The sequence below is a fragment of the Notolepis coatsorum genome (genome assembly GCF_963971535.1).
Source record: "Notolepis coatsorum genome assembly, chromosome: 9".
In the NCBI taxonomy this organism is placed as follows: Eukaryota; Metazoa; Chordata; class Actinopteri; order Aulopiformes; family Paralepididae; genus Notolepis; species Notolepis coatsorum.
Window position 1 is genome coordinate 66,205,807 of NC_140173.1, and position 18,421 is coordinate 66,224,227.

The 18,421-nt window shown below is 42.0% G+C and overlaps 1 protein-coding gene across 2 annotated transcripts in view; it reads right to left on the reverse strand.

Moving 5' to 3' along the window:
- The window catches only part of apmap (adipocyte plasma membrane associated protein), a 74,658-nt gene that overhangs the window by 23,113 nt on the left and 33,124 nt on the right, over window positions 1-18,421 (reverse strand). For both annotated transcript variants that reach the window (XM_084322135.1, XM_084322134.1), the window contains exons 5-7: window positions 13,248-13,364; window positions 11,655-11,829; window positions 3,737-3,871 (exon numbers count right to left, since the gene is read on the reverse strand). In XM_084322135.1, coding sequence (XP_084178261.1) covers window positions 3,737-3,871; window positions 11,655-11,829; window positions 13,248-13,364 — 427 coding nt within the window. The remainder of the gene's footprint in view (window positions 1-3,736; window positions 3,872-11,654; window positions 11,830-13,247; window positions 13,365-18,421) is intronic.

The following is an 18,421-nucleotide window of genomic DNA, read 5'->3' on the forward strand; positions in this document are numbered from 1 at the left end:
GTTGAGAGGTTAGACTCTGTTTCAGTCTATGTTGAGAGGTTAGACTCTGTTTCAGTCTATGTGGAGGTTAGACACTGTTTCAGTATATGTGGAGGTTAGACTCTGTTTCAGTCTATGTGGAGGTTAGACTCTGTTTCAGTCTATGTGGAGGTTAGACTCTGTTTCAGTCTATGTGGATGTTAGACTCTGTTTCAGTCTATGTGGAGGTTAGACTCTGTTTCAGTCTATGTGGAGGTTAGACACTGTTTCAGTCTATGTGGAGGTTAGACTCTGTTTCAGTCTATGTGGAGGTTAGACTCTGTTTCAGTCTATGTGGAGGTTAGACACTGTTTCAGTCTATGTGGAGGTTCGACTCTGTTTCAGTCTATGTGGAGAGGTTAGACTCTGTTTCAGTCTATGTGGAGGTTAGACTCTGTTTCAGTCTATGTGGAGGTTAGACTCTGTTTCAGTCTATGTTGAGAGGTTAGACTCTGTTTCAGTCTATGTTGAGAGGTTAGACTCTGTTTCAGTCTATGTGGAGGTTAGACGCTGTTTCAGTCTATGTGGAGGTTAGACTCTGTTTCAGTCTATGTGGAGGTTAGACTCTGTTTCAGTCTATGTGGAGGTTAGACTCTGTTTCAGTCTATGTGGAGGTTAGACACTGTTTCAGTCTATGTGGAGGTTAAAAAAAAGTTTTTTATTTATTTTTTATTAAAAATATATTGTTATTTTTTGTTTCCGTTTGAATTCAGTTAAAATGTTCAGTTTCAGTTAAATTCAGTTATTCTTTTTAATAGAATGGATCATTAAAATCAAAGGGTATTGCACATAAATAGGCACTTCTATCAACCGGTTTTAATAAACAAACAGAAACAGTAGCATGTGCATCTTTTAGATCAATTAGGCTATGAAAATTAGGCTGCCTCTAAATATAAAAAGGAATGAAATAATAATGGTTTGCTTAAATTTAAAAAATAAATAAAAAAATAAATGTTTGATTTTCTGATATGACAATCGAATGTAGATATGGGATAGAATATTCAAATATTCGGTCCCATCCCTAGTGGATGTTAGACACGGTTTCAGTCTATGTTGAGAGGTTAGACACTGTTTCAGTCTATGTTGAGAGGTTAGACTCTGTTTCAGTCTATGTGGAGGTTAGACACTGTTTCAGTCTATGTGGAGGTTAGACACTGTTTCAGTCTATGTGGAGGTTAGACACTGTTTCAGTCTATGTTGAGAGGTTAGACTCTGTTTCAGTCTATGTTGAGAGGTTAGACTCCGTTTCAGTCTATGTTGAGAGGTTAGACTCCGTTTCAGTCTATGTTGAGAGGTTAGACACTGTTTCAGTCTATGTGGAGGTTAGACACTGTTTCAGTCTATGTGGAGGTTAGACACTGTTTCAGTCTATGTGGAGGTTAGACTCTGTTTCAGTCTATGTTGAGAGGTTAGACTCTGTTTCAGTCTATGTTGAGAGGTTAGACACTGTTTCAGTCTATGTTGAGAGGTTAGACACTGTTTCAGTCTATGTTGAGAGGTTAGACACTGTTTCAGTCTATGTGGAGGTTAAAAAAAAGTGTTTTATTTTTTATTAAAAATATATTGTTCTTTTTTGTTTCCGTTTGAATTCAGTTCAAATGTTCAGTTTCAGTTAAATTCAGTTATTCTTTTTAATAGAATGGATAATTAAAATCAAAGGGTATTGCACATAAATAGGCACTTCTATCAACCGGTTTTAATAAACAAACAGAAACAGTAGCATGTGCATCTTTTAGATCAATTAGGCTATGAAAATTAGGCTGCCTCTAAATATAAAAAGGAATGAAATAATAATGGTTTGCTTAAATTTAAAAAATAAATAAAAAAATAAATGTTTGATTTTCTGATATGACAATCGAATGTAGATATGGGATAGAATATTCAAATATTCGGTCCCATCCCTAGTGGATGTTAGACACGGTTTCAGTCAATGTTGAGAGGTTAGACACTGTTTCAGTCTATGTTGAGAGGTTAGACTCTGTTTCAGTCTATGTGGAGGTTAGACACTGTTTCAGTCTATGTGGAGGTTAGACACTGTTTCAGTCTATGTGGAGGTTAGACACTGTTTCAGTCTATGTTGAGAGGTTAGACTCTGTTTCAGTCTATGTTGAGAGGTTAGACTCCGTTTCAGTCTATGTTGAGAGGTTAGACTCCGTTTCAGTCTATGTTGAGAGGTTAGACACTGTTTCAGTCTATGTGGAGGTTAGACACTGTTTCAGTCTATGTGGAGGTTAGACACTGTTTCAGTCTATGTGGAGGTTAGACTCTGTTTCAGTCTATGTTGAGAGGTTAGACTCTGTTTCAGTCTATGTTGAGAGGTTAGACACTGTTTCAGTCTATGTTGAGAGGTTAGACACTGTTTCAGTCTATGTGGAGGTTAGACACTGTTTCAGTCTATGTGGAGGTTAGACTCTGTTTCAGTCTATGTTGAGAGGTTAGACTCTGTTTCAGTCTATGTTGAGAGGTTAGACACTGTTTCAGTCTATGTGGAGGTTAGACTCTGTTTCAGTCTATGTGGAGGTTAGACTCTGTTTCAGTCTATGTTGAGAGGTTAGACACTGTTTCAGTCTATGTTGAGAGGTTAGACACTGTTTCAGTCTATGTTGAGAGGTTAGACACTGTTTCAGTCTATGTTGAGAGGTTAGACTCTGTTTCAGTCTATGTTGAGAGGTTAGACACTGTTTCAGTCTATGTTGAGAGGTTAGACTCTGTTTCAGTCTATGTGGAGGTTAGACTCTGTTTCAGGCTATGTGGAGGTTAGACACTGTTTCAGTCTATGTGGAGGTTAGACTCTGTTTCAGTCTATGTGGAGGTTAGACACTATTTCAGTCTATGTTGAGAGGTTAGACACTGTTTCAGTCTATGTGGAGGTTAGACACTGTTTCAGTCTATGTTGATAGGTTAGACACTGTTTCAGTCTATGTTGAGAGGTTAGACACTGTTTCAGTCTATGTTGAGAGGTTAGACTCTGTTTCAGTCTATGTGGAGGTTAGACACTGTTTCAGTCTATGTTGAGAGGTTAGACACTGTTTCAGTCTATGTGGAGGTTAGACTCTGTTTCAGTCTATGTGGAGGTTAGACACTGTTTCAGTCTATGTTGAGAGGTTAGACACTGTTTCAGTCTATGTTGAGAGGTTAGACACTGTTTCAGTCTATGTTGAGAGGTTAGACTCTGTTTCAGTCTATGTGGAGGTTAGACACTGTTTCAGTCTATGTTGAGAGGTTAGACACTGTTTCAGTCTATGTGGAGATTAGACTCTGTTTCAGTCTATGTGGAGGTTAGACACTGTTTCAGTCTATGTTGAGAGGTTAGACTCTGTTTCAGTCTATGTGGAGGTTAGACACTGTTTCAGTCTATGTTGAGAGGTTAGACTCTGTTTCAGTCTATGTTGAGAGGTTAGACACTGTTTCAGTCTATATGGAGGTTAGACTCTGTTTCAGTCTATGTTGAGAGGTTAGACTCTGTTTCAGTCTATGTGGAGGTTAGACTCTGTTTCAGTCTATGTGGAGGTTAGACTCTGTTTCAGTCTATGTGGAGGTTAGAGTCACCACTCTTCAGTGTGAAAACAGACTGGTTCCATTCGCTCCGATGTTATCATTTCAACGCAGCACAGGGATCAACGTGGATCCGGTTGCAAAGCGATATCACCCCTCCAGGCCTGCCTTACATTTAAGCCAAATTAGACAATTAAAGTGATAATCAACAATTATTATTTGCCTGCGTATCCTGGCCATGGTGGTCTCCGCCACCAGCACGGACTCCTCGTCGGGGAGCAGCTGGATGCCGTTGGGGAAGCGCAGGTTCTCCATCAGCACAGTCACCTCTCTGGTCTCCGTGTCGTACTCCAACACGCTGCGGAGATAAAGACACACAGCGCCTCGCACATCAACAGGGTCCAACAGGGATCCATGTTCTGCCAAGATGGTCATTCAAGCTATGTTTGTCTTTTAACTAGGGATGTCCGATATTATCGGCCTATCGATATTGCCATTAAAATGTGATATCGGAAAATATCGGTATCGGTTTTAAAAAAATATATATATATATATATATATATATTTTTTTTTTTTACATTTCTATAACCTTTATTTACCTAGGCAAGCAAGTAAGAATAAATTATGATTTTATTTATCGTCAAAATATGCATAATGTTGTGTTAATTCCACAACAAGAGATATGTAATGTTAATTACCTGAAATTATTCTGTTTTTTTGGGGGGGGGGGAACCCTGCATATATCGGTATCGGTTGATATCGGTATCGGAAATTAAGAGTTGGACAATATCGGTATATCGGTATCTGTAAAAAAGCCTATATCGAGCATCCCTACTTTTAACCCTTTCTGGTGAGACTTTAGCCGCCTCCCCAGACTGACAGTAGGGTAGTCTACACCGTCCCCAGACTGACAGTAGGGTAGTCTACACCGTCCCCAGACTGACAGTAGGGTAGTCTACACCGTCCCTAGACCTACAGTAGGGTAGTCTACAACGTCCCCAGACTGACAGTAGGGTAGTCTACACCGTCCCTAGACCTACAGTAGGGTAGTCTATACCAGACCTGGGCATTGTACGGCCTCTGACCGGCCCGCGAAAGATTACATGATAATAAAAAAAAGAAAACGAAAAATTATATATATATTTTTTTTACTTTTTTCTTTTCATGTCAACGTTCACACGCACAATATACGCTTACCTAGGATTTGACTTGATTCAACAACAAAGCAGTCGGGGCAAGCCGAAAACGGTCGAAAGTGTGGTTATTTGAAGTTTGGATTTTTCTTTTTTCACAACTGAGGTAGGTAGATTCAATTTTTTGAGACTAAAGTACAGAAAAAAGGTACCGTTGGGTACCGGTATCGATTAACAGGTACCGGTACCGTATCGGTTCAAATGTGAACGGTACCCATCCCTACTGAACACACAACTGCAGGGCAAGGGCATTTTTGCTCATGAAATGCATAGCCATGTGAAAGCCTTCATGACAAAGTTGCAATTAATTTCAAGGCAACTAGGCAGCAACAATCTCAAACACATGAAAACCCTGAAAGAAGTCAAACCATCAGCTGATCACCGGCACAGGTACTCATCCATGTTGGGAGCACTGCATGATGAATTTTCAAGGCGTTTAAGATTTCAAAAAGGTTGAGGATGAAATGCAGCTGGTTTCCTCTCCCTTTACCTGCAATGTTGATAGTGCACCCACTGATTGACCTGCAGTCTGATTCACTACTGAAAGAGCACTTTAAGTCAGCATCACTGCTAGAGTTCTACTCTGCTCTCAAGGAGGAGAACTTTCCAAACATGAGGAGACATGCTCAGAAGATGTTGGTTCTCTTTGGATCCACCTATATGTGAACAGACATTCTCAGTCATGACGTTTACCAAGTCCAGGTACAGATCCTCTCTCACTGATGAACATCTGGCAGCTGTGCTTCGCATCTCCACCTCAGACATGCAACCTGACTTTGATGGACTTGTTAAAGCTCAACAGAGACTGGATTTATCACACTGAATGAAAAAAAAAAGAGCTGAAGAACACTAAAATGTGGAAATATAACAAGTGAAATGGGACACTTGATCTTTTTTTTGCACAGTTCTGAAAACATTAAATGTTTAATATAGGCATGTAAAGTAAAAAAGGCTACTGGGACACTTTTCTTTACACAGTTCAGTGACATGTCTTGTTTATTTTGGCTATAAGATGATGTGATGTCTTTAGAAAGCTAAGAAAATCCTTGTTTAAATAGTATGTGAAACTCAAAATAATAACTTTATTTGTATAGCACTTTTTCATACATGCCCTTTGTTATTAATGTTTCACATTTTGTTTATCATTTTGGAAATAAATTCTATTTGAATAAATGATATTTTTGAAAGCTAACCTCACATTTTAATTGCCAAATAATAACATGCACTCTTACCAGGGGTCAAAACAATGCCATTTACTGCTTTTTATATAGAAATAAAATGTATATTATGCATAATTGAGTTTGGAATTTTGGCCCGGCCCTCCAACATATTTTCAGTTGCTCATTCGACCTCCCGGGAAAAATAATTGCCCACCCCTGGTCTATACCCTCCCCAGACTGACAGTAGGGTATTCTACACCCTCCCTAGACCTACAGTAGGGTAGTCTACTATACCCTCCCCAGACCAACAGTAGAAAAAGAGTAGTCTACTGGCACGGTGGTGTAGTGGTTAACACTGTCACCTCACAGCAAGAAGGTCCAGGGTTCGATTCCCGCTTGGGGACCAGGTTTCCATGATGTATCTCCCAGGCCTTTCTGTGTGGAGTTTGCATGTTCTCCCCGTACTCGCAAGGGTTTCCCCCGATAAGATAAACCCAATGGAAAAACATGCACAACAGATGGCTAACGCTGTGGCGTCCTTGACGAAGACGGACAGGAGCACTTGGATTGGTCCCCGGGGCGCGGCTCACGTCGACGCCCTATCTGCTCCCGGCTACCCATGGGGGGGGAAGGACAGCGGGATGGGAAAAGTGCAGAGAGACATTTCATCTGCGACTCAGTGCATGTGTGTGTGTGTTCCTGTGGGTCGCCCATCTCGCGTGTGTGTGTTAAAACTGCATGACAAATAAAGACTTCTAGTCTAACAATTATTATTATTATTACACCTGAACTAAATTCAAACTATACTGAAACCCAAATGTGCATAGCATGAATTGCTCTTCCCCGTGATTGGTTAATAAAAGCTCTCAGTCATGTCACATGGGATTATGGGCATTTCTTCCCTCTACTACTTCCTGGAACCTGGTTTACTCGTTCAAACTGAGAAAATATAATCACATCCTGGCTTTCAAAGGTATCAGATGTTAGAGGACAAGTTGACCTGCTAAGCTCAAAATCAGTATACTGATCATAGCGTAGCAGAGTATTCAGACACAGGGGCTGAATTCCAATCAGCCACTAAAGATCTGTGAAGGGCACTACAGAAGTTTTACCAAACTGGGAGGCCAGGTAGCGTAGCGGACTAAGCGTCTACCTACCACCGCAGAGACAGTGGGTTCGAATCCAGCTGCCAGCGGTACCTCCGGCTTGGTCGGTCGTTCATACTGACACAATTGGCAGTGTCAGCTAGGGATGCACCGATCCGACTTTTTCAGTCCCGATACCTGGGTATTGGCCGATACCGATCCGATACCCATTGTCCAAATTCTTTTTCCAAAAGAGTTTAAATTCTTTTTTTATTTAATCCACGTTTTTCTTTTTTTTAATACATTTTGTTTTTAAGAATTGTAAAGGATCACAAGTGTGTTTTTGATTTGTTGTAAACAAAGACAGAAAATAAACTTCATTCATTCAATTAATAAACTGTATGCCTCACTGTCACTGTGTGGAAGAGACTGGGATCATTCTTTTGTGCAAGGCAACATCAGGCTTGACTTAAAACATTACTTTCCTAACTTAGTGAAACTAAATGTAACAAATTAACACAGATATAAATGTACTAAGGCGGCTGGGTGGCGCAGTGGGCAAGGCGCTCGCCACTAACGCAGGAGATACTGGTATCGAGCCCAGCTCTCTGCGTTGCTACCGGCTTGGCCGGCCGTCATACTAACACAATTGGCAGTGTTAGAGGGTGGGAAAGCCGGTGGGTGGGGATTGGACGTTGTGGACAGCGACTCCTACAGGTCGGTTGGGTGACGCCTGTACAGCAGAAACAGGAGGTATCGGGGGCAGCGTGAGCCTCCCACGCGTTACTCCTCGCCACTGAGAGTTCGAGCTGTCTGGTGAAAAGATGCGACAGGCTGCCTCCTCATGTACCGGAGGGGACACGTGATGCAGGGCTTCTATCCTCACTACAGCCGACCAGTGGGAGGCATAGTCTAGCAATGTTCAAGACAGGGGAGGGAAGAATTGGAATAACGAAATTGGGATGGGAGAAAGATAGAAAAAATAAGGAGAAAAAGTGGATAAAAAATAAAAGATATAAATGTACTGAATGGTTATTTCTTATTTTATTTATTATTAAAAAATTAAAAAATTTAAATAATTTTTTATTTTATTTTTCAATACCAGATCCAGCTATTTTACTGATATCGGCGGCCGATACCGATACCAGGTCGGTCGGGGCGCCTGCACAGCAAGGGAAGGAGCTGGGGGAGGTAGTGTGATCCTCCCACGCGTTACACTCAACCAATGAGAGTCCTCGCTGTCAGGTGAAAATAAGCGGCTGGCTGACTCTGCATGTATCGGAGGAGACATGTGTGATAGTCTTCAACCCTCCCTAGACTGGCAAGTGGGGGGCAAATGCGCGCAACGACCAGGAAGGGAAGGGAGGGAAGGGGGGAGAAAAGGTAGATACATTTTTTTTTTTTTTACCAAACTTCTAGGTAGATTGATTGATTGTTATTAAAGGGGAACTATCTTATAAGTGGCCTTTTTCAGTGTTTAGCATTGTTTCCTAGCTATGTGGACTTATATTAATATGATCTATGTCTCTAATTCTCATATTGGCGCATTCTTCCAAATCTCCTCTCACAATATTCACCCTCACTGAACTGAGTCATCTGAAAATGTGCTGATTTGTGATGTCAGAGAGACTCAGCTGCATAATAATGTGGCAGTCGATGTGGCTAGGGTTACTGTGGTTGGAGCCCAGCCTCAAAACGGCTTAAGATCTTGAGGTAGAAAAATGCTGTTTTTGAGTACTTGATTAGAAATACAAAACAATGAATTAAAAAGAAAAAATTACAGAGGTGTTCCATAAACTCACAGGAATTGTGTAAAAGTGCCCAAATAGTGAAATAAATAGTAAAATAGTTCCCCTTTAACAGATTGCAGAATGGGTACAATACATTACAGCTCAATACACACAATTGTTAAGGGGATGCAGACCAGAGAAAGACTTTCGTCTTGTTTACATCAGGGTCCCCCATTTTCAATTCATCATAACATATATGACATACAGATAGACAGTACTGCTACATCTATACATTTATGACATATCAGATTTACAAATACAGTACTGTTTTTTTATTTTTTTATCCACTTTTTCTCCTCTTTCTATTTTTTCTCCCATCCCAATTTAGCCGTGCCAATTCTCCCCTCCCCTGTCTTGAACGTTGCTTGCATATGCCCCCCACTGGCCGGTTGTAGGGAGGATAGAAGCCTTGCATCACATGTCCCCTCCGATACACGTGGAGGCAGCCTGTCACATCTTTTCACTCTCATTTGGCGAGGTGTAACGTGTGGGAGGCTCACACTACCCCCGCCATTTTCCTGTCTCTGCGGTGTAGGCATCCCCCAACCGACCTGTAGGAGTCGCTGTCCACAACATCCAGATTACCACCCATCGACTTCCCACCCGCTAACTCTGCCAATTGAGTTAGTATGACGGCCGGCCCAAGCCGGAGGCAACGCCGACAGCCGGAGTCGAACCCGGTGTCTCTTGCATTGGTGACGAGCGCAATGTCCGCTGCGCCACCCAGCCGCCCCAAATACAGTACTGTTTGTGATACAAAAAGAGTCTAAAAAAGAGTGTATACATTTGACAAAGAAACTGTACATTGGAGGAGGTTGGGTAGGTGGGGTGGGGGTGGGACGGGGCAAACTGTACATTGGAGGTGGTTGTGTGGGGGGGGGGGGGGGGTTGGGTAGGCGGGGGGGGTAACTGTACATTGGATTATCGACGAAACCTTACTTTGTCCCAAGAAGAGGGTCTTGTGTATTATTGGTTTAGGACATTTACTGTACATTGGAGGGGGTTGGGTTAGGACATTTACAGGGGCCAGTTTCGAATAGCCCGTAGGTGCTCTTTGAGAGTGGTTTTGAAAGTGGGTAGTGATTCACATTCCTTTACAGCTGTGGGTAGGGCGTTCCACATTGATGTGGCATAATTGCAAAACGTGTTTAGTCCCTTGTTTGAGCCGAATCTGGGTTTAACATGATTTGTCGAGCTCCCTCTGGTGTTGTGGTCGTGGTATTCACTGCCCTTTGGGAAGGATTTTGACATGTACATGGGTACCTTAGTCGTGTAGTGTATCTTGTAGACCAGGCCCATTGCAAGTTGCTGTACTCTGTCGTCTACTATAAGCCATCCTAGGTTGTCAAAGTGGGCAGGGGTGAGGTGGGTTCTAGGAGTAAGGTCAAGCAGTAGTCTGACCAGTTTGTTTTGTGATGTTTGTAATTTTGTTTTTAGCGCCTTTGAGGTGCTTTGGTACCATGAGGTGCAAGCATAGTCGTAGTACCCTTGAATGAGTGCTCCTGCCAGAGTCTTCAGGGTATTCTTATTTACCAGAGAGGAGATCCGGTACAAGAATCTTGTTCTTTGGTTGACTTTTTTGATTACATTGGATGCCATTTTGTCACAGGAAAGATTTGCCTCTAGGATGGAACCTAGGTATGTAATTTCATCTTTCTTTGTGACAATATTGTCACCCACTGTAACAGAGAAGCCGTCGGTCTTGCCGAGTTTGTTATTTGAGCCGAAGAGAATGAACTCCGTTTTACCCAGGTGTAATGAGCTAACGAGATAACCGAAAGAAACCAAGCTCAGGAGGAAGTATTGTGCTGGTTGTAGTGGCATAATAGACCACTGCACTTCCACGTTACATGGAGCTGGTGAGGGGGAGGGGGATGGGGAAGGGAGCGCGTGAATGAATGTTGATTAGAGCCTTGACGTAAGTGGTTGTCGCTACGGCTAGCCACTTAGATCACTACACTTCAGCGTTACATGGAGCTTGTGAGGGGGAGGTGGGAAAGGGAGTGTGTGAATAGATTAGAGCCTTGACGTAAGTGGTTGTAGCTACGGCTAGCCACTTAGATCACTACACTTATACACAGCCAAAACCTCAAGGCTAGTATCAATTTGCCATAAAAACGCACCTTGTAAAATAAATTGGGTCTTAGACAGTTTATTAGAAAGATGTAGACTATAAAAAAAAAATCCACCGGTTGAAATACACAAGAACTATGCTTATACTCGTCTCCCCTTAACTTTTTTTTGACAGTGCAAATATCATTTGGTCGTCACACGTTGCCATATCATTCCCTGACACCCCCTTATCCAACACGACCGACCAGGGAGGATCTACTATAGATTAACAACTAGATGAACAACTGTATAACTGTATGCAAACTGAAGGAACTTTGAGAGTTTGCAAAACAAACAGATGTCGAGGCCCAACCACGCTCCAAGCTTCATTTGATTTGCTGCAGAATGTTGTGTCTGGAGTCACGGGCCGCTGATGTAATAAACATGAACAGGAACATCAAGAAGCTGATGGCTGAGAATATGTTGTCTGATATTTCTGCAAAAAAAATAAACAGGTAGCAGGTAGGTATGTATTATTAAGTTCAAAGTCAGGTATTCATTCGCAAGGCAGGTCTTCCATGAAAATATAACCATATGTAATAATAATAATATTATTATTATTATAGCCATATGCAACAGTAACAGTAAAGTGGAAGGATAGCTGCTTGGCCACATCTGGTATATCAACGTTAGCCACGCTAGCAAAGATCCTCATAGACGTTCCATTCGGGGGCTATTTTAGAAAGGTAGAAAAACTTTAGCATCGCAGCAGGTTAGTGTGGGAGCCTATGAGAAATATACTGGATGTGATGTTGACTTCAGCACCCTGGGGGGGTCGGCCACGTCCTCCTGACGACCTACCGTCCGTCAGCCGTGGCCTCCATGATGAGGTGGAGGTAGTCTCTGCGCTGCCACCTGCTGCTGGAGTCGGTGAAGTACAGCTTCCTGCCGTCCTGGGTCACATCCAGGTCGTTGATGAAAGAAAGCTTTCGACCGCCGACCATTTGGCCTGTAGACACCAGGGTGGTCACTTCACCTGCCGGACGAGGAAACAATGACTTTATGTCTTAAAAAGCCTAACTGGGGACACAAGTTAGAAATTAGTATTAGATTAACTAGTATTAACTCGATATGCAGTCAGCTTCACGATTGGTTGAGTGATTGATGGTTGCTCTGTAACTACGTTGAACTACATAAACAAATACACAAACAAGAAAATAATAACTTTTGGGGACATTGATCTGAGATTGTTTTCCCAAAGCAAAAAACAAAGTGTAACTTCATGTAAAAACTAAGAAACATCACCCTCAAAATGATCTATAGCTTCCTGTAGCTTGAGAAACCAACCATACAACATGATCTATAGCTTCCTGTAGCTTGAGAAACCAACCTTACAACATGATCTATAGCTTCCTGTAGCTTGAGAAACCAACCTTACAACATGATCTATAGCTTCCTGTAGCTTGAGAAACCAACCTTACAACATGATCTATAGCTTCCTGTAGCTTGAGAAACCAACCTTACAACATGATCTATAGCCTCCTGTAGCTGCTTGAGAAACCAACCTTACAACATGATCTATAGCTTCCTGTAGCTGCTTGAGAAACCAACCTTACAACATGATCTAAGATTCTATAGCTTCCTGTAGCATGAGAAACCAACCTTACAACATGATTTATAGCTTCCTGTAGCTTGAGAAACCAACCTTACAATATGATCTATAGCTTCTTGTAGCTTGAGAAACCAACCTTACAACATGATCTATAGCTTCCTGTAGCTGCTTGAGAAACCAACCTTACAACATGATCTATAGCTTCCTGTAGCTTGAGAAACCAACCTTACAACATGATCTATAGCTTCCTGTAGCTTGAGAAAAAGTCAATTACACAACACTATTTTGTTTAATTTAGGATGACTTTTGTCACTGTTCAAATTAACTGAGTCATTACTGAAGATTAAACGATACAAAATGAGCCATTTAAAAAAATATATATATATCTGCTCTTCAACACTGTTACCGTCTCGACTATTCTCTCCTCATCAATGTACTCTGTTCTTCAGCTTAAGACTGGTGGTTTGCAATCAAAGTAGTATCCTAATAGTTTAGAGCAATTCATTTACATTTAGTCAATTAGCTGACGGTTGTATCCAAAGTGACTTTCAACTTGTGTGACAACAAGTCAGGAGGAAGGACGGGTACAACTCTGGTGGCTTAGGGTCAGTGGTATTGTTCATCTAGCAGTTTGTCATAATGCAGCTCATTTTAGCTCGTAGTATGAGTAGCGTATGGGGCTACTGTGGGGTTCGAGTCCCTGTGATCATAAATCACAAAAGATAAAGTTAAAAGGATGTGTACCAGTGATAATCAAACGGTAAACAAAGATTCTTGTATGAAAGGTGTTATACAAGTTCATTATTATTATTATTATTATTATTATTATTATTATTACTTACCTGTAACAGGGTTGACTTCAAACAGGCCCAGATAGGCGTCGGCTACAAACAGAGTTCCGTTTGGACCGATCCGCATTCCCAATGGTCGGCCACAGGTAGCCTCATCCTCACTGGAGCCTAGACATGTAGAACAGGATCAGAACTGTTTAGTTTATTATACAGTAATAACACATATATATATAATAACACATGTAGAGATGGATGATGTCATCATGACACAAACACATTATACAAATTTGCTTATTTAATAGAATATTGAATAAATAAATAAAAATCCGATACCAGGAAATATCTCCATAATTTTTGTCCAATGACCCCAAACCGATGATCTAAGTCTGTTCTTTTCAGTAAAAGTGATGAATCGGATCAGTAACTCTGTAGTGGCTGTAGACTCTGAATCTGTTTCGACAGTGACTGTATCCCTATATTGTGGTACATATATAACATTATAAATAGTATATATTAGGGCTGCACGATTAATCTGAAAAAAATCACGATCTCGATTCATAGACCTATGCAATATAATTTCTAAATTATGACGATTTTATTTAAATTTCTTTAAATTTTTTCTTCATTTTTTAAACTTTTTACTTAACTTTGTTAAATGATGACGATTCTGACTTGAGTTATTTTGTATGTTACAAGAGACTTTCGTTATGTTTAAGTTTAAGTCAAGCACTTTGATATGTTATGTTGTCTGTGCAATAAATGATTAATAAATGAAAAATAAGAATCGTGTGAGAGAATCGTGATCTCAATTCTTAGAGAAAAATCGTGATTCACATTTTAGCAAAAATCGTGCAGCCCTAGTATATATAACCCATATTATACAAGGAAAGCATGTCTTCACAGCCTTTGTGTGGCAGTGACTGAGGAAATAACAGAGAAATAACAGAGGCAGCTGTACAGAACAGGCAGACCTCAAATGTACTTTGATTTCACCACGTCTGGGTTACAGTGTGAATGAGACAGACGTGCTTCATTGAATGACTCTGAATCAACCTGGTAGGCCAGTTGTGTGTGTGTGTGTGTGTGTGTGTGTGTGTGTGCGTGTGTGTGTGTGTGTGTGTGTGTGTGTGTGTGTGAAATATAGTGCAAAATATAGCCCCAGTCAGGCCACTTTTTAAGCGGGGGGTCTGGGGGTCCCCCACCAGGAATTTTTTTGTTACAAAGACTTAATTTCCTACATTCTGTTGCAGGAATTTTTTTATTTGTACCCTTTAAATGCCAGTGTTTGTGGTGGCATCACAAATTATTGTTAAAAACAGGCTAGCTAACACTGATTTTGATGGATTTTCAGTTTTTTTGTAATGTCCGATTGAAAAAAAAGGACTAAATTGTCCTCTTCAAAAACGCCATAAAAATATTACTATATGTTGAAATAATTTACCACTTTTTCTTTCATAAATCTTTTATTCAACTTCAGCCCTGATCATAACACCACATATTCATTTTATAATTCTAACCCTATGCCAGTGTGTGTGGTGGCATATATTTGCAATATATCAAATGCAAAGTAGATTTTTCTGGGGGGATTATTACAGGCTAGCATGTGTCAATGATTAGCAACAACACAGATTTTGATGGATTTTTAGTTTTTTGTAAGGGTCCCGCCTCCACCAATCACATGCGGTTCCCTTGTGTGTGTGTGTGTGTGTGTGTGTGTGTGTGTGTGTGTGTGTGTGTGTGTGTGTGTGTGTGTGTGTGTGTGTGTGTGTGTGTGTGAGCAAGAGAGAGAGAGAGAGAGAGATAGTTCTCCAACTTGTGTGAGTTGCAGTGATCTCCTGGTTGTTCTGCACATAGGTTATCTAACTATTGCACCGCTGCAACTAGAAACACTGGCCTGGCCTGCTTCTACAGTAAGTTCAGTGGCCTGACTGCATACAAAGAATTTTTTTTATGTTTTTTTGGAAATCTATTAAAAAAAATAAGCCGCGGCAGCTTAAGGGTAAATTCAGATAGTCTAGTAATCGTTGGTATTGTTGAAGGTTAAGAGGTTTTTCTCAACAGCATCCAAGCTGTTCTTCATACTAGATAACCAGCTCCTCCTTAGTTAGACACAAAACTAATGTAAAGTTAATGAGGCCACTGTAAGAAGCACTTAGACTCAACAAACTGCTCTGCTCTGCTCTGGGGAGGAGGTTTCATGGTTACATTCAGGGCTCCAGATATAGATATAGTATCTACAGATATGTAAAAAGGATTATATGCAGGTATGTACATGCAGTTGTGAGAATAAGTATATATACTGTATATATACTATATATATATACACACACAGTATATACAGTATTATTGTACTCTGTATGATAACATGTACAATAATGCTGTAGACATATACTTATCATATATTTATCTATCCACATCTGGCTGTACATACCTGCAAAGAATTGTTTTTAATATACATCTGTGCATAACCATTACCTACTCTTACTAGTTATGCTGCTGGTCAGTATGACTTACTACCATAGTGTCTTTATACCTGTATCACTGTAGATAATAATACTACAACTCTGTAGATACATCTGATTAGGACCATTACTCAGTAGTACTAATGTATATATTTATACACAGTTTAATTACCTGTGCATTGTATATTACTACTGCACTTTACTGTTACATTTGCACTCTGGTTGGATGCCAAACTTTTCGTTGTACTGTACTTGTGCTGTATGATGACTGTTGTGAAGGGCCAGATTAAACCGAATATATATATTTATTATATATATATATTTAATTGTATTTGTATATTCTCTAATATTCCCTGATATCCCTTGTATATTCCTTGTACAATATGCATTGAATATCCATTCTAGCCTACTGAACATCCCATAATAGTCTCCATTCTACTATTGGTCGAGACCTTGGTGCCAGGCTGCCATACCCCCCAGACCCAGTTCACGTGTACGAACAAGTCCTAGTTCCGCGTAGGAATCTGGCTACCGCACCACTAATGGGACTATTTGTTCATAGTGCGTATATATACTGCGCTACTAAAGTAGGACTTCCTTTTCAGTCCAGTTTCTTACCCTCCAATAGAGTGACAGACGTAAAGCCTCCCCGCGACGCCACGTGTGGGAGTAAGGCCAAGTTCGGCCTACCATCGGTATTGAGACATCGTGTATATTAATATTTGAATAGTCATATTTGGCACTATATTGTCGAGTTGGACGTAGTCTATTAAGCTAATAATAGTCTGTTAATATATAGTGCTTCGTGCGGTGAGAATACTACCGTAGTCAGCACCCCATCGTTTCGGGCAGAAAACTGGCTGCTTATCCAGGCTGATCGACCCCATGTGAGATTGCACCCGAGGAGCCCCAGAGCCGACGAGCGAGTGGACCTGTATACCGGATTATTCTACCGACGACAGCCCGCCTTCCCAGGCACGGATTATGCTTTGTATACGTTGATTATTCCATGGATAAAGACCCCCGACACTGCCGTGTGTTGGAACCCCCCCCCTGGAGAGGACGCAAGGTGAGGAGACGCTCTGCAAGACGAGGTCGCTTCACGTCTCTCCTCCGTGGACCGGAGGACGCCGGCCCACAAAGAGTCCATCTGCTTTCATCTGCGGTCCAAGGATCGCCGGCGCATTGAACGGCACTACAGTGGGTTCACCTGGGATACCCTTGGCCGGATGAGGCAGCCGGACTCTACCCCCCCCCCCTTCCTACTCTTGTCGGCTTACAAGCGACCGGATTAACCCCCCCCTAGTGTATCCAGTCTATAATCATTGAAGTATCATTGCTGTTATTCCTTAACTATTCCAGGTCGTATATGTACCACCTGCGCCTTCAGAGATTGGACATTCTCTATTGATATACCGACGAATACTCTTGCCATAAAAGTGCATACTAATTTCCATTCATAAATGTGATTGATTTGATTAAGTGCTTGCTCTACACACCATCGCTGTGTAGAAATAAAGACCTATTTCTAATTCGTACATTTGTGTTGGATCCGTTTCATCTACGTGACAGTGTTCATCATAATATATTTATGCCGAGTACTGGGTGGCCGAATATTAAGTACAAAGGTAGTGGTAGTAAGTATCATATCTAGTAATACAGTCAGGGAATTGTACCCCTCAGTTACAATTGGTCCTTCGAGCCGGAGGGTAATTAGTGTAATATTAATATAGTGTTATTAATATTGAAATGGCCTATGATGAACACTCCACGAAACGATCCTCCTAACCAACGCCCGCAGCGCGAACGACGGCTCCCTCAGTACTTAGAGGCTTACGCTGTCAGTCAACAACCTAGTCTTCTACTAACAGTAAACGCGGTAAAACTAGAAAGTAAAAGTATGTCTAACCCCAACGCCCAGACTACCCCGACCATAGAGGCCCCTACGGGTTCTAATGTAACTGACCAAGTTCACGGTGGGGACCAGTGGGAACCAGACATGACTTCACACCCCGCCAGTACTGAAGAAGTAGTCCCCGATGAGTCCCGGGAGGAATACAACGCTACCGAGAGAGAACTCGGCACGGAAGAAGACGGGGAGAGCACCGTGGAGATAGAGCTCCAAGGCTCCGCAAGGAGTACCCCGAGGGAAGGCTCCCCTATACAACCGCCTTCTCCCAGCGAGGCAGAGAGGACCCTACAGCAGGCCTTCCTCATCAGCCTGAACGCCGCTGCTGAACGCGACCGACTGCAGATCCAGCAGCGGAGCGAAGAAGAGCATATACGTCTAGAAATAAGACGCATTCAGAGGGAAGAGAATGTGGCCCGAGACCGAGCAGACAGCCAGCGAGCAGCTGCTGGTGCTCTACGGGACGCAGAGCGCGACAGACAGCAAGCGCAACTAATAGAACAGCTGATCAGACGGACAACACCCTCTCCCTCCGCCAGAGGCTCCAGGAACTCGTCTAGACACACCTCCAGGGCGGCATCCCCTAGCCGAGTAAACAACCCTGAACTTGACCAACAGACGAGGTCTATACCCCCCACAGACCACCTCCCCCCACCGGTCCAAGCGAGACCTAGCAACCGGGAAGGAGCAGCATATCCTGTGGAGAGGCTAAACCAGAGACTACAAGCACTGGATGACCTAACTGAAGACGAAGAGGAGGAGAACCACGCCCGACGACAGCACAGTACTCTACCGGACCAGGAGGTCCGGTACAGCCCAGGCTATACTCCCGCGGAGCTGCGCTACAGACCCCC